This window comes from Odocoileus virginianus, chromosome 16, assembly GCF_023699985.2.
Source record: "Odocoileus virginianus isolate 20LAN1187 ecotype Illinois chromosome 16, Ovbor_1.2, whole genome shotgun sequence".
In the NCBI taxonomy this organism is placed as follows: domain Eukaryota; kingdom Metazoa; phylum Chordata; class Mammalia; order Artiodactyla; family Cervidae; genus Odocoileus; species Odocoileus virginianus.
This window is the reverse complement of record NC_069689.1, coordinates 21,296,142-21,313,980: the sequence shown is the minus strand read 5'-3', so window position 1 is coordinate 21,313,980 and position 17,839 is coordinate 21,296,142. Positions and strand designations below refer to the sequence as shown.

Here is a 17,839-nt window from a genome sequence, read left to right as displayed (position 1 = left end):
TAGCAACTTAAAAAAAAAATTTACGTATTTTAGTCACACTGCATGCTTTGCAGGATCTCAGTTCCCTGACCAGTGATTGAACTTGGGCCATGGCAGTGAAAGCCTGGAATCCTAACCATTAGGCAATCAGAGAACTCCCATTAGAAAATTTATTTTCAAAAAATTTCTTGGTATTAGGGTGATTTTTTTTTTTCTTAACTACGAGGCCTAGGCTTTTATTGAGTACAGTGAGACATGACTGACTTCTTTAATATCTAAATAGCATTGCAAGTTCTTTGAAGATTTTTTTTTTTAATGTGGACCATTTTTAAACACTTTGTTGAATTTGTTTCAGTATTTCTTATGTTTTATGTTTTTTCAGTATTGAATTTTTTACAGTATTATTTCTGTTTTATGTTTTTTGGTTTTTTTGGCTGAGAGACATGTGGAGTCTTAGCTCCCTGACCAGGGAGTGAACCTGTACCCCCTGCATTGGAAGGCAAAGTCTTAACTGCTGGACCTCTAGGGAAGTCCCAAGCAATGAGAGTTTATACTGCGTTGAATATTCCAGATAGTTTCCAACAGGCACACAGCTTGTTCAAGAAGGTAGCTTCCTGGATTACAAACACAAAACGACTTCTACAAAATGTTTGAGAATCCCTCCTGGAAAGAAAATAATATATCTTGGATTTAAAAAAAAAATATATATATATATATATATCTGGGATTTTATCTTTTATCAGTTAATTAGGACAATTGTTTTTAAGTCTCCTCCCTTAAGTATTATTATTATTATTATTTTTTTTTTGGCCCTTGGCAGCAAAAGTGCAGAGCCCTAGCCACCAGACCACCAGGAGATTTCCTATAATGTTTTATCTTTGATATCTATTCTGTATCATATTTTTTATTTTTTGAGTGTTAATCAATATTCAATTTGCATTTCATTGATTTCATCATTAACATGGGTAAAAATTAGAGCAGTGTTAAGATAACCTGGTTTTAGCACTATTTACAATAGTAAGACATGGAAGTAACCCAAATGTTCATGGACTGATGCTTGGGTTAAGAAGATTTGTCATGTCTGTATGCCAAATGTGTGCTATACACACACCTATACATACATACATATACACACACACTTGGTGCCTCAACTGGTAAAGAATCCTCCTGCAATGCAGGAGGCTCAGGTTTGATCCCTTGGTTAGAAAGATCCCCTGGAGAAGAAAATGGCAACCCACACCTGGAGAATCCTATGGACAGAGGATTCTGGCAGGCTACTGTCCATGAGGTTGCAAGAGTTGAAAGTAACTTAGTAACTAAACCACATACACACACACACACACACAATGCAATATTACTGAGCCATAAAAAGAGTGAAATACTTTTGGCACTCAGTGAAATAAGTCAGAGACAAATACTGTATGATATTAGTTATAGAAACAGACTTATAGACATAGAAAACAAACTTAGTTACCAAAGGGGCGAGGGGAAGGGGGAGGGACAAATTAAGGGTAGTATGGGATTAACAGAATCAATCTACTATATGTAAAATAGATAAGCAGTAAGGGTCTACTGCAGAGCACAGGGAATTATGCCCATTATCCTATAATAATTTATAATGAAGTATAATATGCAAAAATACCAACTCACTATGCTCCACACCTGATACTAAGACAGTATTGTAAACTATACTTCAATTAAAAAATAATAATCTGCTTTTAGTTTCCTCCAGCTAATGTGAAACTATGGATACTAAAAGCTGTTCTGCACCTCAGTTTACTTAGGGTCCTTTGATTCTGTATTGGGGCGTATGGGAATCTGGCAAATTACAGCAGAAGTGGGTGTTGAATTCTAAATGCGAAGCCTAGAATGAAAAAAAAAAACATTTAAAAAAAAAAAGCCTAGAATGATGCTTTGGTGCCACTGAAGAAATGTTTTAGGATTTAAAAGGGGATTTAGATTTTAAGAATTATCCCAAATTAACATTATTCTTTTAGGAATAAACTTAATTTAAAGACTGTGAGCCTTCCACCTGAAATCTAGCTCCTTTAAAATTTTTCCTAAACAAAGCTTTTTTGACTTCAAATCTAATTCCATGTTGGTATTTAATTTTTTTCTATTTTTATGTTATGATTTATCTTAATCTGGCAGATGTACATATGGATATGGCTGTAAGATTAGACTGTGACCTGAGCAATGGACAATAGACTTAATCTTTTTCTACCATTTGCTCTTGAATTATCCCTCTGCATATTTTGATTTGCCTCAGTATAGGCCTTGATGTTATAGCTTTATATGCAAAAATACACTGAATAGTTTAGAAGAAACCCTAAAGTGTTTCTCGTTGGTATAGAGTATAAACCTAAATCATTTGCTCTTCAGACAACATAACTAATGATGGTTCTTTCTGATAGCCCATCAATACTCTAAATAAGGAACAATGATAATGGACCATATATAATAGCTTGTTTAACAGAATTATTTTTACTTTTGTGTTGGATAGATGAAATTAAAAAATTGGTTTTTTCTTTTTCTTTTTTTTAAGGTTGTAAGAGAACTAGTCAAATATACGAATCACTTTAGAATCTTGGCTCTTAGTGCCACACCAGGTAGTGATATAAAAGTAAGTAAAATTTATTACCATTTAAGAAAATAAGAACTTTTGTATGCAACCAAATCAGTTTCCCATTCTAGTATTTAGTTTAACATCAGGAGTACAACATTTCTTATAAGATGCCTTCCTTTTCTTCTATGGTTGCAGGAAATTGCGTTAGTAGTTTTCAGACTTCAGCATGCCAAAGAATCACTTGACACTTAAATTGTTAGTGTTTTCAGTTCTTTTCAAATTTTGTCTTGAAATGACTTTAGACTTCCAGAAAATATGCAAAAATTAAAATCTCTGTATATCATTCATTCAGCTTCCCCTAATGTTATCATTTTACATAATTGTAGTCAAATGATCAAAACCAGGAAATTAATATTGGTACAATACTAGTAACTGATCTGCCGCCCTTATTTGAATATTGCCAGTTTTCCCACCAGTGTCCTTTTCTGCTCCTGGGTCCAGTCCATTATCCCACACTGCCTTTAGTTATCTTGTCCCCTCAGTTCCTTCCCAGCTGTGCCAGTTCCTCGTTCTTTCCTTGTCTTCTGTGACCCTGACGCTTTTGAAGGGTAGGTGTCAGTTGTTTTGTAGAATATCCCTTATTTGCAGTTGTCTGACGTTTTCTTAGGGCTTCCCTGTTGGCTCAGAGATGACTGGAGTGAAACTATGTGCATTTTTGACAGGAATACCCCAAAAGTGATGCTGTACTTTTCTTAGAGCATTGCATCATAGAATACATGATAATTTGTGTTTTTACTGGTGCTGTTAATCTTGACTTGGTTAAGATGATGCCTTTCTGGTTTCTACATTGTAAAACTCCTGATTTTCCCTTTGTAATTAAATCTGTTGTAGGGGAGATATTTTAGCACCCAGTGATGGTTCTTGCTTGTAACAATTATTTTCTGTGCTGTTTGCCTAATCATTATTTCCTTTTTTTCTTTTTTTTTACATTTCTTCTACATTTTTAAATTTTGAATTCTTCTGTAGTGAAGAGCTGTCTTCTTATTTATTTTTATTTCAGTTCTTTACATCAATAGGGATTAATGAGATACATACATATATATATATATATATAAAATGAGCTACAATCAAGTACCATCACTAATAATTTTTTGTTCACATTGTTTCAGGTTTGGCTACTGGGAGTTCCTTGAAGATGGCTCCTGTGCCTTTAGAAAGCACTCTTTTGCTTGTTTGTTTGTTTTGAATACTTCCTAACCTACTGGAATCACAGGATATTTTATGCTCATTTAGTATTTTTCCTGTTCCCTCTGTGGAATGAACCATTTCTCCAGGGAGCTTGGGTTTCCTTTATTGGAGGATGGTAAAAATACAGATATTGAGCTGTGTCCAATGTCACTCTAATTTAGTAGTTCTGAATGGTCTTTTGTGTTGGGTTTTGGATAACTTCAAAGATAGCTTTCAGTTCTGCCAAGCCGTTAAGACTTTTTTCCTTCTGTCTACAACCTCGATTATTTTTAGAAATTTCTGTTCTTTTGTTTCCTGCCACCCTTATTTAAAACATGCTTGATGGTTTTTAGTCATCTTTTAAGTCTCCTCTTAATTATCACCTCTTCAGAAAAACTCACTCTTAAGCTATCGAAAGTCAACTCTTCCTATCTTGTGATTTTCTTCTTAATATCTATCACAGTCTGTTATTCTTTTGCTTATTCACTCCTGTCTTTTTAGCTCCTGCTGAATTAGTAGCTCCTGCTGAATTAGTAGCTACATGAAAGTAGGGATAATGTATGTCTTGATACCTCTCACCAATTCAATATCTAGCATGTGGGAGTTACTCAAATATTTGTTCAGTGATTAAAAGTACTAAAGTATTACTCAATTTTATAAAATGGTCATACATTTACCCTAGATACTGAATGTGTGTGAACCTTAAGTGACTATACTCTACTACTATATTAGGCATTATACTAGGTGTTGGGAATACAAAAGATGTGATTCTTGCCCTAGAGTACTTTTTGTCTGAAAGCCCATGAGGTTTTTCTAGTTTTAAAAAAAAAAAAGAGTTCTTAATTTCTAGATACTTTCAGGATTGATTCTCCCTCCTACCATCTATCCATCCATCTACCTCTCCCTTCCATTCTTTTCATTATACTCAGGAGTACTGTGGTCTATTAGACCAACAGGAATTATACCAACAGGATTTTTGTTTTTTTTCATATTCTCTATTTTTACAATTAAGTTTCTTTATAAGCTTTGGTTGAATGAAATTTAGCTTCAGAAATGGATCGACACATATATATATATATATTTAAATGGCAAATATTTCATTCACTTATTTAAAATATTTTTATTGGCCACACCATGCAGCTTGTGAGATCTTAGTTCCCCGAGACTTAACCGCTGGGTTGCCAGAGACTTCCCTCCACTCATTTATTAATAATTGATTCAGTGTAGGACCTGTTCCCTCAGTTTCTTAGCAAGTCAATTAGTAAAGTATTCTTGAGATACAGTTGTATGCTTTAATACTAAAGGGACTTCTCTGTTTTCCCCATTAAAAATCAGTGGAAAAAAGTATTTGCTAAGGAATCAGGAAGTCTGGGTTTTATTTAGTTCCGGCTCTAAAACTGACTGATATATTTTGAGGATTTGGTTTGCTAATCTAAAATTTCTCTTTTGTCTGACTCTTTATTGATAGGAAAACACAAAGATATATTGAGGAGCTTGCTGAACATTGACTAATATCTTATATCTTGGATGCTTGGCTTGAAGGGCAACATGCAAGAAAGAGGTTATAAAAGCCTTTTTCCTCTGTTGCTCCACTTCTGATGTGCTATACTTTATAGTTTTAAAAATATTTGAAGATCTTTTTCAGAAATTTACTGCTATCTTATTTTTGTTAGTGACAAACTAAAACATTTAACAAGTAATATAATACATAATTGTACTTAATTGATTTCCTGTAGGCTGTGCAGCAGGTTATTACGAACCTACTCATTGGGCAAGTAGAGCTTCGTTCTGAGGACTCACCAGATATTTTGCCATACTCTCATGAAAGACGAGTTGAAAAGCTTGTTGTTCCCCTTGGTGAAGAGCTTGCAGCTATCCAAAAGGCGTATATACAGGTAAGCCATTTTTATCGTAATTCAGGGTTTGTTTGTTTTTTTAATTACTTATTATTTTGGCGGTGCTGGATGTTCCTGTCGGCTTGGGCTTTTCTCTAGCTGCAGCGAGCGGGGGCTGCTCTCATCGTGGTGGCTGCTGGTTGCAGCGCACGGGCCCAGCGGTTGTGGCTTCTGGGCTCTGGCGCACAGACCCAGCGGTTGTGGCACGTGGGGCTCAGTGGCTCCGTGGCACGAGAGGCTTCCCGGACCAGGGATGGAGCCTGTGTCCCTGTGCTGGCGGGCGGAGTCTATACCACCGAGTCACAGCGAAGCTCCGGGGTTTTAATAAATGAGCTGATAATGTAATTATTTTTGTTAATAAAATCTGACTGTGAAAGTATATAGTCATTTTATGTAATTAATATGTTGAAAAATTCTTTGAAATTAAGATTTCTAGCATGAGCACCATGTTCTATTTGTGCTGGCAGACTGTGAGTTAAAGAGGAAATATTTAATGATGGACCGTTTCTAAAGCCAATAATAGGCTTATAGTTTATATTTCTTAAATAAGCCTTTTAATTGATGTTTAACCCTCCCCCACCAAATCTGTGGACAGCAGAGTACACAAAATGTAAGTGTGCAGCTCAGTGAATCTTCACATAGTGAACACACTCAAAACATGTATCCAGATTCAGTTAGAAGTTTCTTTGTAAGGAAATATCTTTCAGTCCCTGGTCCCTGCATAGCAGTGTTTCTCAACTATCTTACCTACTTGGCGGCATTTAGCAATGTCTTGACACATTTTTGGTTGTTCTACTAACGAGGGGGAGTGGGATGTAGACTTGCTACTGGCATCCAGTGTACAGAGGCCAGGAATGCTATTGACATCCCACAGTGGACAGGAAGCCCCCAATAACAAATAATTATCTGGTGCAAGTGTCAGTACTGGAGCTGTAAGAGAAACTGCTTGGACAGTTAACACTTTCAATGGGAGAAATTTGGGATAACAGTTTTCTAAGGTTCATGATTGCTGTCATGCTGGGAGAATACCTTGTTTTCATATCCTTATTGCTGTGGATTAAAGATGGCTACAGATTTCTTTCCGTTGAGGGGCAAGGTACATTTCTCTTTCCCTAGAATCTAGGCCAGCCCTCTGCTGACTTTGACCAATAGAATGGGATGAACCCTGAGCCGTGGTGAGCCTCAAAAGAAAGGAGAAGCCAGTAGATAGCTCGAAGTGAGAGTGCAGACATGTGGTCCCAGCTGACCTGTTTCAGCTGGCCCCAAGCCGTCTGAGGCTCCAGACATCAGAAGCAGAGACAAACTGTCGCTGCAGTGCCCTGACAGATTCCTTTTTGATTTTTAATATTTTGTTTTGCAATAATTTTAGACTTTAAGGGAATTTGCAAAAATAGTGTGGAGAGTTCCAGTGGGGAGATACTTTGAGACTATGCAAATATATCTTGTTTCTCAAAATATTTTGTTCACTAACTTTAAAATATAGTGATAGTTCTTGCCTCCAACAGTTACTTGTGTATTTGCCTAATCATTGTTTCTTGTTTCCCTCATTTTTTTTTTTTTTTTGGCATTTGTTAATTTGAATGCCTGTATAATGAAGAGCTGTTTCTTTTCCCGTTTATTTTTTCAATTCTTTATATTAATGTGGATAATTTTTTTACTAATGGGTAATTATTTTCTCTTGTGGGTTAAGTGCTGTACTATGATTATTAATTTTATTGCTCAGATTGTTCCAGCTGTGGTCTTTAGGAGCTCTTTTAAGACGGCTCCCGTGCCCTTTAGACATACGCTTTTTTGCAAGGGGCCATCAGGGGAGGCCTGTTGCTGTGTAGTTGCTCAGTCTTGTCCGACTTTGCGACCCCGTGGGCTGTAACCCGCCAGGCTCCTCTATCCTTGGGATTCTCCAGGTAAGAATACTGGAGTGGGTTGCTTGCTGTTTCCTCCCATACAGGGGAGACCTACTTCCTCACTTTCTGGCATTACAAGATATTTTATAGTCATTTAGTCGTTGTTCTGTCCCAGCTGTGGAATCAGCCATTTCTCCAAGGAATCCTTGTACCTTTTATGAAAGAGTTGTGTTTAAAGACCAAGACGTGGGAACTAGATATGCTTGTTGTTACTGTGTTTCATCCCTTCTAGGCCCTCTCTGTGACCCGCTTGAATTCTTTCCTGCAGAAAAACCATCAAGAACAAATAAAATGGTTGTTTTAATCTATGGTGTTTTGAATTAGTTTGTTATTCAGGAATAAGTAAACAAAATGTTCTTCTATCATTTAACCTTTAATACGTCTTAAAGAGAAATTTTATAAAAATATGGTTTGATTTTTGTTTCTAAATTACTTGTAACAAACTTCTAAGTGTTAATAATTTAAGATATGGCAGAGTCTTTTTGATCATCATCTCATAAACACTAATACATTTGGTTATGATTAAATCATTCCATTTTTAAGAATATAAAATTGTAATTTGTACAATCACGTGTAATTTAACTTCATTGATTTTTTTAAGATTGCTTCTTTAGGCAACAGGTATGATCAGCAAAGCTGGAAGAGAGGAGAGATTGAAATGTCCTAAAATAGTTGTATTTTAGGAAATAAAACATAGGTACAAATTTGAATGGTTAATTGCATATTGCTATAGTCCGTCTTCATCTGGAGAGCCCTTTTTACCTTCACTGTGAAATCAAGCTCAGGACCTTTTATCTGCTGTTTCCTCTGCCTAGATTGCTGTGTCTTTAGAACTTCTTGTGCTAGACCTACTTATCATTCTGCTGTCAAGTATTACCTCTTAAAAGAAACTATCTTTGGTGGCGTGAACACATGGCGGGCTGTGGGAGCCTGGATGCCCAGCTCTCCCCTGAGAGCACCACTGCTGTTAACCCATGCAGCAGCAAGCTCTGTCCCTTGACCAGCCCAGGTCACCACCTTCCCTGCAGCTCAGAACCAGAAGCAGCCCTGGCCCAGAGGTGTCCACCCCCAGCCAGGGGCTTTCATGGGGAAGGGCTGCCCAGAAGAGGAAGGGTACTGGGCCAGGTCAAAATCCAAGGACCCAATCCTTTCCATCCTGGGGCCAGACACAGGGATGAGGCAGGGGATCATGGCAGCATGGTTGCTGCTGCTCCCAGTGCTAAGCCGCTTCAGTTGTGTCCGACACTTTGCGACCCCATGGACTGTAGCCCACCAGGCTTCTCTGTCCGTGAGACTCTCCAGGCAGGCATACTGGAGTGGGTTGCCCTGTCCTCCTCACTGCTGTTCTCAACCCTCCCGCAGAAAAATAGAAAGAAACCATCTTTGTCCACCTTAAATAATAGTAACCCCCTTCCCCTCCTACAGTATTGCTATGTTTTAAGTTCTTGAATACATTTGTCATAATTGAAATTCTCTACTACTTTATTTCTTTATTCCTTTCTTCCCTCTATTGAATGTAAACTTTATGAAAGCAGCAATTCATTTGTCTCAGCCACAGTATCCCTAGCATCTAGTATATGCTTAATGAATATTTTTGAAAGAATGAAATCAGTGAATGAAATTAAAGGTATTCAAGGCCACTTTGACTGTCATCACTCCGCAGATATTTATCAGACTTGTTCTGGGCACTGACGATGCGACAGAATAAAAAAATCAAGGCCCTCCTTTCATTGTGCTTAGGTTAGGGAAAGGGGAGGAGAGTTAAGAAATAAAACAGCTAAACACAAGTGTTCTTAAATTATAATTGAATCTAATAATTGATTCTGCTGACTCTCATATGGATATTATCTGGGGATAAATGTCAAGTATTTTAAAATTTTATCATCTCTTCTGTGTTTACTTGAAGTTTGCATTTTAAGACTAGTATATAATTTAATATATATAACTATTTTACTATGTGAGGAAATGATTGTATTTGAAAAAGGATTTTAAAACAAAAACTAAATTTCTTTGAAACTTGCAGATTTTGGAAGCATTTGCCAGTTCTTTGATTCAGAGGAATGTTTTGATGAGAAAAGATATTCCCAATCTAACAAAATACCAGATAATTCTTGCAAGAGATCAATTTAGGAAAAACCCATCTCCAAATATTGTGGTAGGTATTTTAAAATAAATTTTCATGATAGACTTAAGTTCTTACTCAAAGCAAGGATGAAATATAAATAATGATTAGTTTTTGATGTATATTAGCTCATCAAGAATTCAGGTATGATTTATATAGTTTACAGTGAAGTGAAAGTCGCTCAGTCATGTCTGACTCTTTGCAACCCCTTGGACTATACAGTCCATGGAATTCTCCAGACCAGAATAATGGTGTAGGTAGCCTTTCCCTTCTTCTGGTGATCTTCCCAACTCAGGGGTCAAACCCAGGTCTTCCTCATTGCAGGCGGATTCTTTGCCAGCTGAGCCACAATGGAAGCCCCAATATTTATACAGTTTATAAAGCACCAAAAAAATCTAGCAGGAACAGTTTGATAATGTGAATTAAGACAAATTAACCTTTTAACATTTTTTAAAGTTTATTTACCTATTTGGCTGTGTCAGGTCTTAGTTGTGGCATGCGGTATGCAGAGCTCGTGGGCTCAGTAGTTGTGGCCATGGGCCTAGTTGCCCCACATCTTGTGAGATTCTATCTCCCTGACCTGGGAGCAAACCCACTACTTCTGCATTCCAAGAAGGACTCCAAACCACTGGACCACTAAGGAAGTCCCTATCTTGTAAGTTTTAAAATTGATCTTTCAGTTCACGTCTGTTCTGCAAAGTCAAAGAAGGGTCATAAGAAGGTAGATCTTAACTGACTCTTAGACCTCTGGCATTTAGTCTTAATTCTCCTTACTGAGGTCAGAGTATGCATTGTAGTAACCTTCATGTTTTTAATCTTCTTTGGGAAAAAAAATAGATGGATAGGGAACAGAGCCATCAAGTTAGGTCCAAAATCAGAAGAGACACTCACAAGCACAAAAAGGCACTGAGTCATTCTTGGAACTGAGAGAATGCATCTGCAGAAGAACAAGGCAATTGAGTAAAGGGATGAGGGAGACAGCGAGCAGGCTGATTGGACTGAGGTGAAGGACTGAGGAAGTCAGACATGTTAGTCACTCTAGTTTGTGACTGCCTGGGAGTAGCTTTAAATGTTACACTAGAAATAAGGACTTTATTCTCTAGTATCTGGGGAACCACAAAGGAAGTCTTCTGTGCAATTGCAGTGTATTATCTTAAACTTTTACTTTTTAAAGAGTTTAAAATAATACACTGCAATCATAGCTCAGTCAGTAAAGAATCTGCCTGCAATGCAGGAGACCTGGGTTCAATTCCTAAGTCAGGAAGATCCCCTGGAGAGGAAATGGCAGTCCATTCTGGTATTCTTGCCTGGAAAATCCCATGGACAGGGGAGCCTGGTGGGCTACAGTCCTTGGGGTCACAAGAGTCGGACACGACTTAGTGACTAAACCACCACCATTTTAAAGTTTAATAAAGTGTTTAAAGTTTATTCTAGAAGTTAAAATTTCATTGAAATTTTAAATCATAAATCTAAACCTGTTGAACTTGATCCACTGATGATATTGTTTTATCCTTTTAGGTAATTAGGGTGCCATTTTAGAACATTTATCACTATCCAAAAAACATTTAAAATGAGTGTAACTGGTGTTAATTGCTAGTAAAAATGTAAGATATTGAATAATATTCCTCATCTCTAATAAAGGAAAATAACTAAAATACATTCTCAGTGGTCTTTAAAGGTTTCTTATCATATAGATATACCCACCTATGCTCCCACAAAAAGAATACAAACTTCACTTTTCCTTGAGAGCAGTGGATAGAAGCACAGCGATACTGGGCCAGAGTTCCTGGGTACAAATAGTGGCTCTACTACCTGTAGGAGCTTCTGCGTCTCTAAACGGGCGTGGCAGTGGTACCTTCCTCGAGGCTAGGTATCAAGATTGCCAAGTTTGTATAAGTAGCGTTCTTGTAACACTGTCTGATGCTCAGTGTCAGATGTTACTGTGGCACGTGTACTTGGTTTTAAATGTTAGTGTTAAAGAATTTGATTAAATATGTGTCCTGAAGTCAGAAACCATATGGATAGGCCCATATCTGTTTTATTTTCCCTTGTATCCCAAATGTCTGTCTCAGTGCTTAGCAAATAGTAGATGCTTATTAAATTGTTTTGAAAGACCAAATGAATTTATATACTGCTAGTAATGTTCCTGTAAAGAAAAGCGGCATATGATAAATATTCACCCCTTCAGTTATTCTCTTTAAAAATGTAAGTTTCCTGTTGAATTAAGTGAAGGGGCAGATATTATATAGAAAATATACTGACACCTTTCTTTAGCAACATCACAGGACATTCAGTAGAACCAGTAAGTTCTGCATGCTGCATGTATCTTCATTTGTTTCTCTGGACAAATTTGATACATGGGTTTTTGTTTTTTGTTTTTTGTTTTTTAGGGATTGCAGCAAGGCATAATCGAGGGAGAGTTTGCTATTTGTATTAGTTTATATCATGGTTATGAATTATTGCAGCAAATGGGAATGAGATCATTATATTTCTTCCTCTGTGGAATTATGGATGGAACTAAAGGTAAATTATATGGAATTATTTAAAGAAGTGATGACATATATTATTTTGGTTAATGATATGTATATTGAACAGTTTGGATTACTTAAGGGGCTTTATTTTAAAAAACAATGAAATAGTTATATAACAGATTTTTTTCTTCTTATTTTTTTCTTCGTTTTATTTTGCATAAACAATGGACATGTATTTCTGACAGTTCTGGAAACTGGGAAGTCTAAGATTAAAAAACATCCCAAACCATGTTTGACTTTTGATATATTGCTGGAAAAAAAGGAAGCCATTCATTAATACAAATGTAAATGTGGAAATGGAAAAAGTTGCTGGTTTTCATTTTTAAATTTGAAAAACTTGCATTCATTGCTGAATTCTAATTTCTTTTAAATAAATAATGCATTTGATTAGTTTGCTATTAAATTTAATGGGAAAATATTTTCTTAATTTCTGAAGGAATGACTCGGGCGAAAAATGAACTTAGCCGAAATGAGGACTTCATGAAACTTTATGGTCATCTAGAGAGCATGTTTGCACGTACACGTAGTACTTCAACAAATGGTGTTTCTGTTATCCAGAAAGGTCTGTTTTTTCTTTTAAAATTTTATATTGTTTCTTCTTTTTCAAGGTTAATTTTAACATTAAGCTCCATTGATCTACATGTCTATTTATACCTACTTACATTTCTTGAAACAATAGACCTGTTAAACGTAAAAGACTTTATTTTTCAACTTAGGATACATATATATTCAAGCAGTTCATGAAAGTTAAACATATAATGAAGTTAGGAGAAGTTGTTACTAGTAGTGAAAATTCTCAGAACTACCAAATACTGATTGTAGCTTAAATAAATGTGAGCTTTTCCTTCTACTTTGCTGCTTATTCCTATTTGGATTATTTCTCAGAATGAGATTTTCATAACAGTTCAAAGTTTATTTTACAGTAAGGTTTGTGTGCTACCCAGGTGCCAGTTACTGTTTAAATAAATTTTTTAAAATGAGTTTTAACAAATCCATTTTGAAAAGGCTAATTAAAATACATGAATGTAACAGAATATGAAAGAAATACAGAAAAGATTTTTGTTTGTTTTTTTTCCCAGGAGGTAAAGATAAAAAGTTCTGCTATAGTCATCCAAAATTAAAGAAATTAGAAGAAGTTGTAGTTGAACACTTCAAGTCATGGAATGGTAGGTGGTATTTAATATCCTCAAGGCAAGGCAAAGTTATGAAAAAGCTAAAACTCTGATTCGTTCATTTTTGCTAACATTTCTTATGGAGAAGATGAGCTTTTAATTATTCTGGATTATGAACGTAAAACAAAAATTAGAAATTTTGGCAGCATACAGACCAGGGAGATTGTAGATATGTTAACAATAGGGTGTTATATGAAAAAGAAAAGTCAGCCTAAGACAGTGTAAGGGAAGCAGATATTAAAAACAATATATAATATTCAGTTCAGTTCAGTTGCTCAGTCATGTCTGACTCTTAGCAGTCCCATGGACTTCAGCACGCCAGGCCTCCATGCCATCCAACCATCTCATCTGCAGTCATCCCCTTCTCCCGCCTTCAATCTTTCCCAGCATCAGGGTCTTTTCAAATAAGTCAGCTCTTCTCATCAGGTGGCCAAAGAATTGGAGTTTCATCTTCAACATCAGTCCTTCCAGTGAATATTCAGGACTGATTTCCTTTAGGATGGACTGGTTGGATCTCCTTGCAGTCCAAGGGACTCTCAAGAGTCTTCTCCATCACCACAGTTCAAAAGCATCAATTCTTCAGTGCTCGGCTATCTTTATGGCCCAACTCTCACATCCATACATGACTACTGGAAAAACCATATCTTTCACTAAATAGACCTTTGTTGGCAAAATAATGTCTCTGCTTTTTAATATGCTGTTTAGGTTGGTCATAACTTTTCTTCCAAGGCGCAAGCGTCTTTTAATTTCGTGGCTACAGTCACCATCTGCAGTGATTTTGGTGCCCGAAAAAATAAAGGCTGTCACTGTTTCTGGAATTTAGCTGAAATAATTTTCCTTACAACTGCACCTGCTTCTTTTTCCTTAGATATCAGATATTAGCTTTATGTGTATTAAGTCATTTAATTCATATGATTGTTATGAAGATTGAATGAGTTAATATATAAAATGCATAGTGGAGTCCCTGGCACACACATGATTAATGTAATATGAATCATGTTTCAGAAGGATTGTCAGAGCCCCCCCCCCACAGCTTGCAATTATTAACCAGTTGCTATACTCAAGTCTGCATACTTTATATTTACTATTTCATCATCATCTCAATCCATTTTAGATATTAAAAAACTAAAGCTTAAAGGGATTAAATGAAAGAGATTAAATCACCGCCATGGTCACACATTGCCTAGAGACTCAGTGGTCCAGCCTCAAAATCAAGTTGTTATTCGTGCATTCTACTCCTCCCAATCACAGAGACCATGGGAGCAGCTTTGTGGCTGCATGTAGGGTATATTCTGCAGTTTTCTTTGGAGAATTTGAAAGTATCAATAATTCAGGGACAGAGTACCATGACCTGGGTTAAGACAGTGCCTAGAGAAGCAGAAAGGAAAGGGAAATTTTACAGAATGAATGACACTCTGCAGACCTGTGCTTCTGGTTTAGAAGGTAAAGAGGCATAAGAAGCATCACGCATAAATTGAAGGACTGATCAAATGGTAATTTTTATTTGATTGGTTTTGGATTTTATTTTACCATAGCCAGTGAGAGATAAGGAGCCAGGTTTAAGATGACTAGAAAAGGTAGAAGGAAAACTGGCAAAGGTTTAAGATGCTTTAAATTACTTTTTTGAAAGAACTGTCAGTTGTCACTCACTGGTATATAGTTTCAGGTTTGTTTCCTTTTGAATTATCTAAATGCTTTTTTTTAAAGCTGTAGTTAAAATATTTTTTTGTTATACAGCTCGAAAAACGTCTGATAAGAAATGTGATGAGACCAGAGTTATGATCTTCTCTTCATTTCGAGATAGTGTTCAAGAAATTGCGGAAATGCTTTTACCGCATCAGCCAATTATTAGAGTAATGACTTTTGTTGGCCATGCCTCGGGAAAAAGCATGAAGGGTTTTACCCAAAAGGAGCAACTGGAGGTAATTATTTTTTGAGTTAATGAATATAAAAATAAAATTGATTAGCTTTGCACTTATGCCATTTTTTTTTCGTTTTAACTCAATACTGAGTTGGCTATAGCGATAATTTTATAGTAAATATATAAATAAATCTAGGCATATTTGGCATTGCCTTTCTTTGGGATTGGAATGAAAACTGACCTTTTCCAGTCCTGTGGCCACTGCTGAGTTTTCAAAATTTGCTGGCATATTGAGTGCAGCACTTTCACAGCATCATCTTTTAGGATTTGAAATAGCTCACCTGGTATTCCTTCACCTCCACTAGCTTTGTTCATAGTGATGCTTCCTAAGGCCCACTTGACTTCACATGCCAGAATGTGTGGCTCTAGGTGAGTGATCATATCATCGTGGTTATCTGGGTCGTGAAGATCTTTTTTGTACAGTTCTTCTGTGTATTCTTGCCACCTCTTCTTAATATCATCTGCTTCTGTTAGGTCCATACCATTTCTGTCCTTTATTGTGCCCATCTTTGCATGAAATATTCCCTTGGTATCTCTCATTTTCTTGAAGAGATCTCTAGTCTTTCCCATTCTGTTGTTTTCCTCTTTCTTTGCATTGATCACTGAGGAAGGCTTTCTTATCTCTCCTTGCTGTTCTTTGGAACTCTGCATTCAAATGGGTATATCTTTCCTTTTCTCCTGTTTTTCGCTTCTCTTCTTTTCACAGCCAACCACTTTGCCTTTTTGCATTTCTTTTCCTCGGGGATGGTCTTGATCCCTGCCTTCTGTAAAATATCATGAACCTCCGTCCATAGTTCTTCAGGCACTCTATCAGATCTAACCCCTTGAATCTATTTGTCACTTTCACTGTATAATCATAAGGAATTTGATTTAGGTCATACCTGAATGGTCTAGTGGTTTTCCCTATTTTCTTCAATTTATGTCTGAGTTTGGCAATAAGGAGTTCATGATCTGAGCCACAGTCTTCTTCCGGTCTTGTTTTTGCTGACTGTATAGAGCTTCTCCACCTTTGGCTGCAAAGAATATAATCAGTCTGATTTTGGTGTTGACCATCTGGTGATGTCCATGTGTAGAGTCTTCTCATGTGTTGTTGAAAGTGGATGTTTGCTACAACCAGTGCATTCTCTTGGCAAAACTTTATTAGCCTTTGCCCTGCTTCATTCTGTACTCCAAGGCCAAATTTGCCTGTTACTCCAGGTGTTTTTTGACTTCCTACTTTTGCATTCCAGTCCCCTATATTGAAAAGGACATCTTACACACTAGCAAAGTAATGCTCAAAGTTCTCCAAGCCAGGCTTCAACAGTATGTGAACCGTGAACTTCAGATGTTCAAGCTGGATTTAGAAAAGGCAGAGGAACCAGAGGTCAAATAGCCAACATACATTGGATTATCAAAAAAGCAAGAGAGTTCCAGAAAATCATCTACTTCTGCGTTATTGACTATACCTAAGCCTTTGACTGTGTGGATCACTGAAAACTGTGGAAAATTCTTAAAGAGATGGGAATACCAGACCACCTGACCTATCTCCTGAGAAATCTGTATGCAGGTCAGGAAGCAACAATTAGAACTGGCCAAAAAAAAAAAGAACTGGCCATGGAACAAAAGATTGGTTCCAAATAAGAAAGGAGTACATCAAGGGTGTATATTGTCACCCTGCTTATTTAACTTATATGCCGAGTACATCATGAGAAACGCTAACCTCAGATATGCATATGACACCACCCTTATGGCAGAAAGCAAAGAAGAACTAAGGAGCCTCTTGATCTTGATGAACGTGAAAGAGGAGAGTGAAAAAGTTGGCTTGCAGCTCAACATTCAGAAAACTAAGATCATGGCGCCTGGTTCCATCACTTCATGGCAAATAGATAGGGAAATAGTGGAAGCAATGACAGACTTTATTTTTTTCGGCTCGAAAAATCACTGCAGATGGTGACTGCAACCATGAAATTAGATGATGCTTGTTCCTTGGACGAAAAGTTATGACCAACTTAGACAGCATATTAAAAAGCAGAGACATTACTTTGCCAACAAAGGTCCATCTAGTCAAAGCCAAGGTTTTTCCAGTAGTCATGTATGGATGTGAGATTTGAACTATAAAGAAAGCCGAGCACTAGAGAATTGATGCTGTTGAACTGTGGTGACAGAGAAGACTCTTGAGAGTCCCTTGGACTGCAAGGAGATCCAACCAGTCCATCCTAAAGGAAATCAGTCCTGAATGTTCATTGGAAGGACTGATGTTGAAGCTGAAACTCCAATACTTTGGTCACCTGATGTGAAGAACTGACTCACTGGAAAAAACCTGATGCTGGGAAAGATGAAGTAGGGAAGAGAAGGGGACGACAGAGAATGAGATGGTTGGATGGCATCACCGACTCGATGGACGTGAGTTTGAGTAAACTCTGGGAGTTCGTGATGGGACAGGGAGACCTGGCATGCTGCAGTCTATGGGGTTGCAAAGAGTCAGACCCGACAGATCGACTGAACTGAGGCATATTTTGAAAGACCAAAAAAAAGTGTTTTTT

At 37.0% G+C, this 17,839-nt stretch overlaps 1 protein-coding gene across 9 annotated transcripts in view; it reads left to right on the top strand.

Annotated features, from left to right (window-relative positions):
* The window catches only part of FANCM (FA complementation group M), a 98,480-nt gene that overhangs the window by 4,920 nt on the left and 75,721 nt on the right, over positions 1–17,839 (top strand). For 8 of the 9 annotated variants that reach the window (XR_011491794.1, XR_011491795.1, XR_011491797.1 and 5 more), the window contains exons 3-9: positions 2,525–2,602; positions 5,509–5,667; positions 9,595–9,726; positions 12,084–12,216; positions 12,661–12,786; positions 13,304–13,390; positions 15,134–15,318. Coding sequence is in view for 5 of the 9 variants with exons in the window: in XM_070477986.1 (XP_070334087.1) it covers positions 2,525–2,602; positions 5,509–5,667; positions 9,595–9,726; positions 12,084–12,216; positions 12,661–12,786; positions 13,304–13,390; positions 15,134–15,318 (900 nt within the window). In the remaining 4 variants the exon portion in view is untranslated. The remainder of the gene's footprint in view (positions 1–2,524; positions 2,603–5,508; positions 5,668–9,594; positions 9,727–12,083; positions 12,217–12,660; positions 12,787–13,303; positions 13,391–15,133; positions 15,319–17,839) is intronic. The other variant, XR_011491796.1, reaches the window with a different exon arrangement.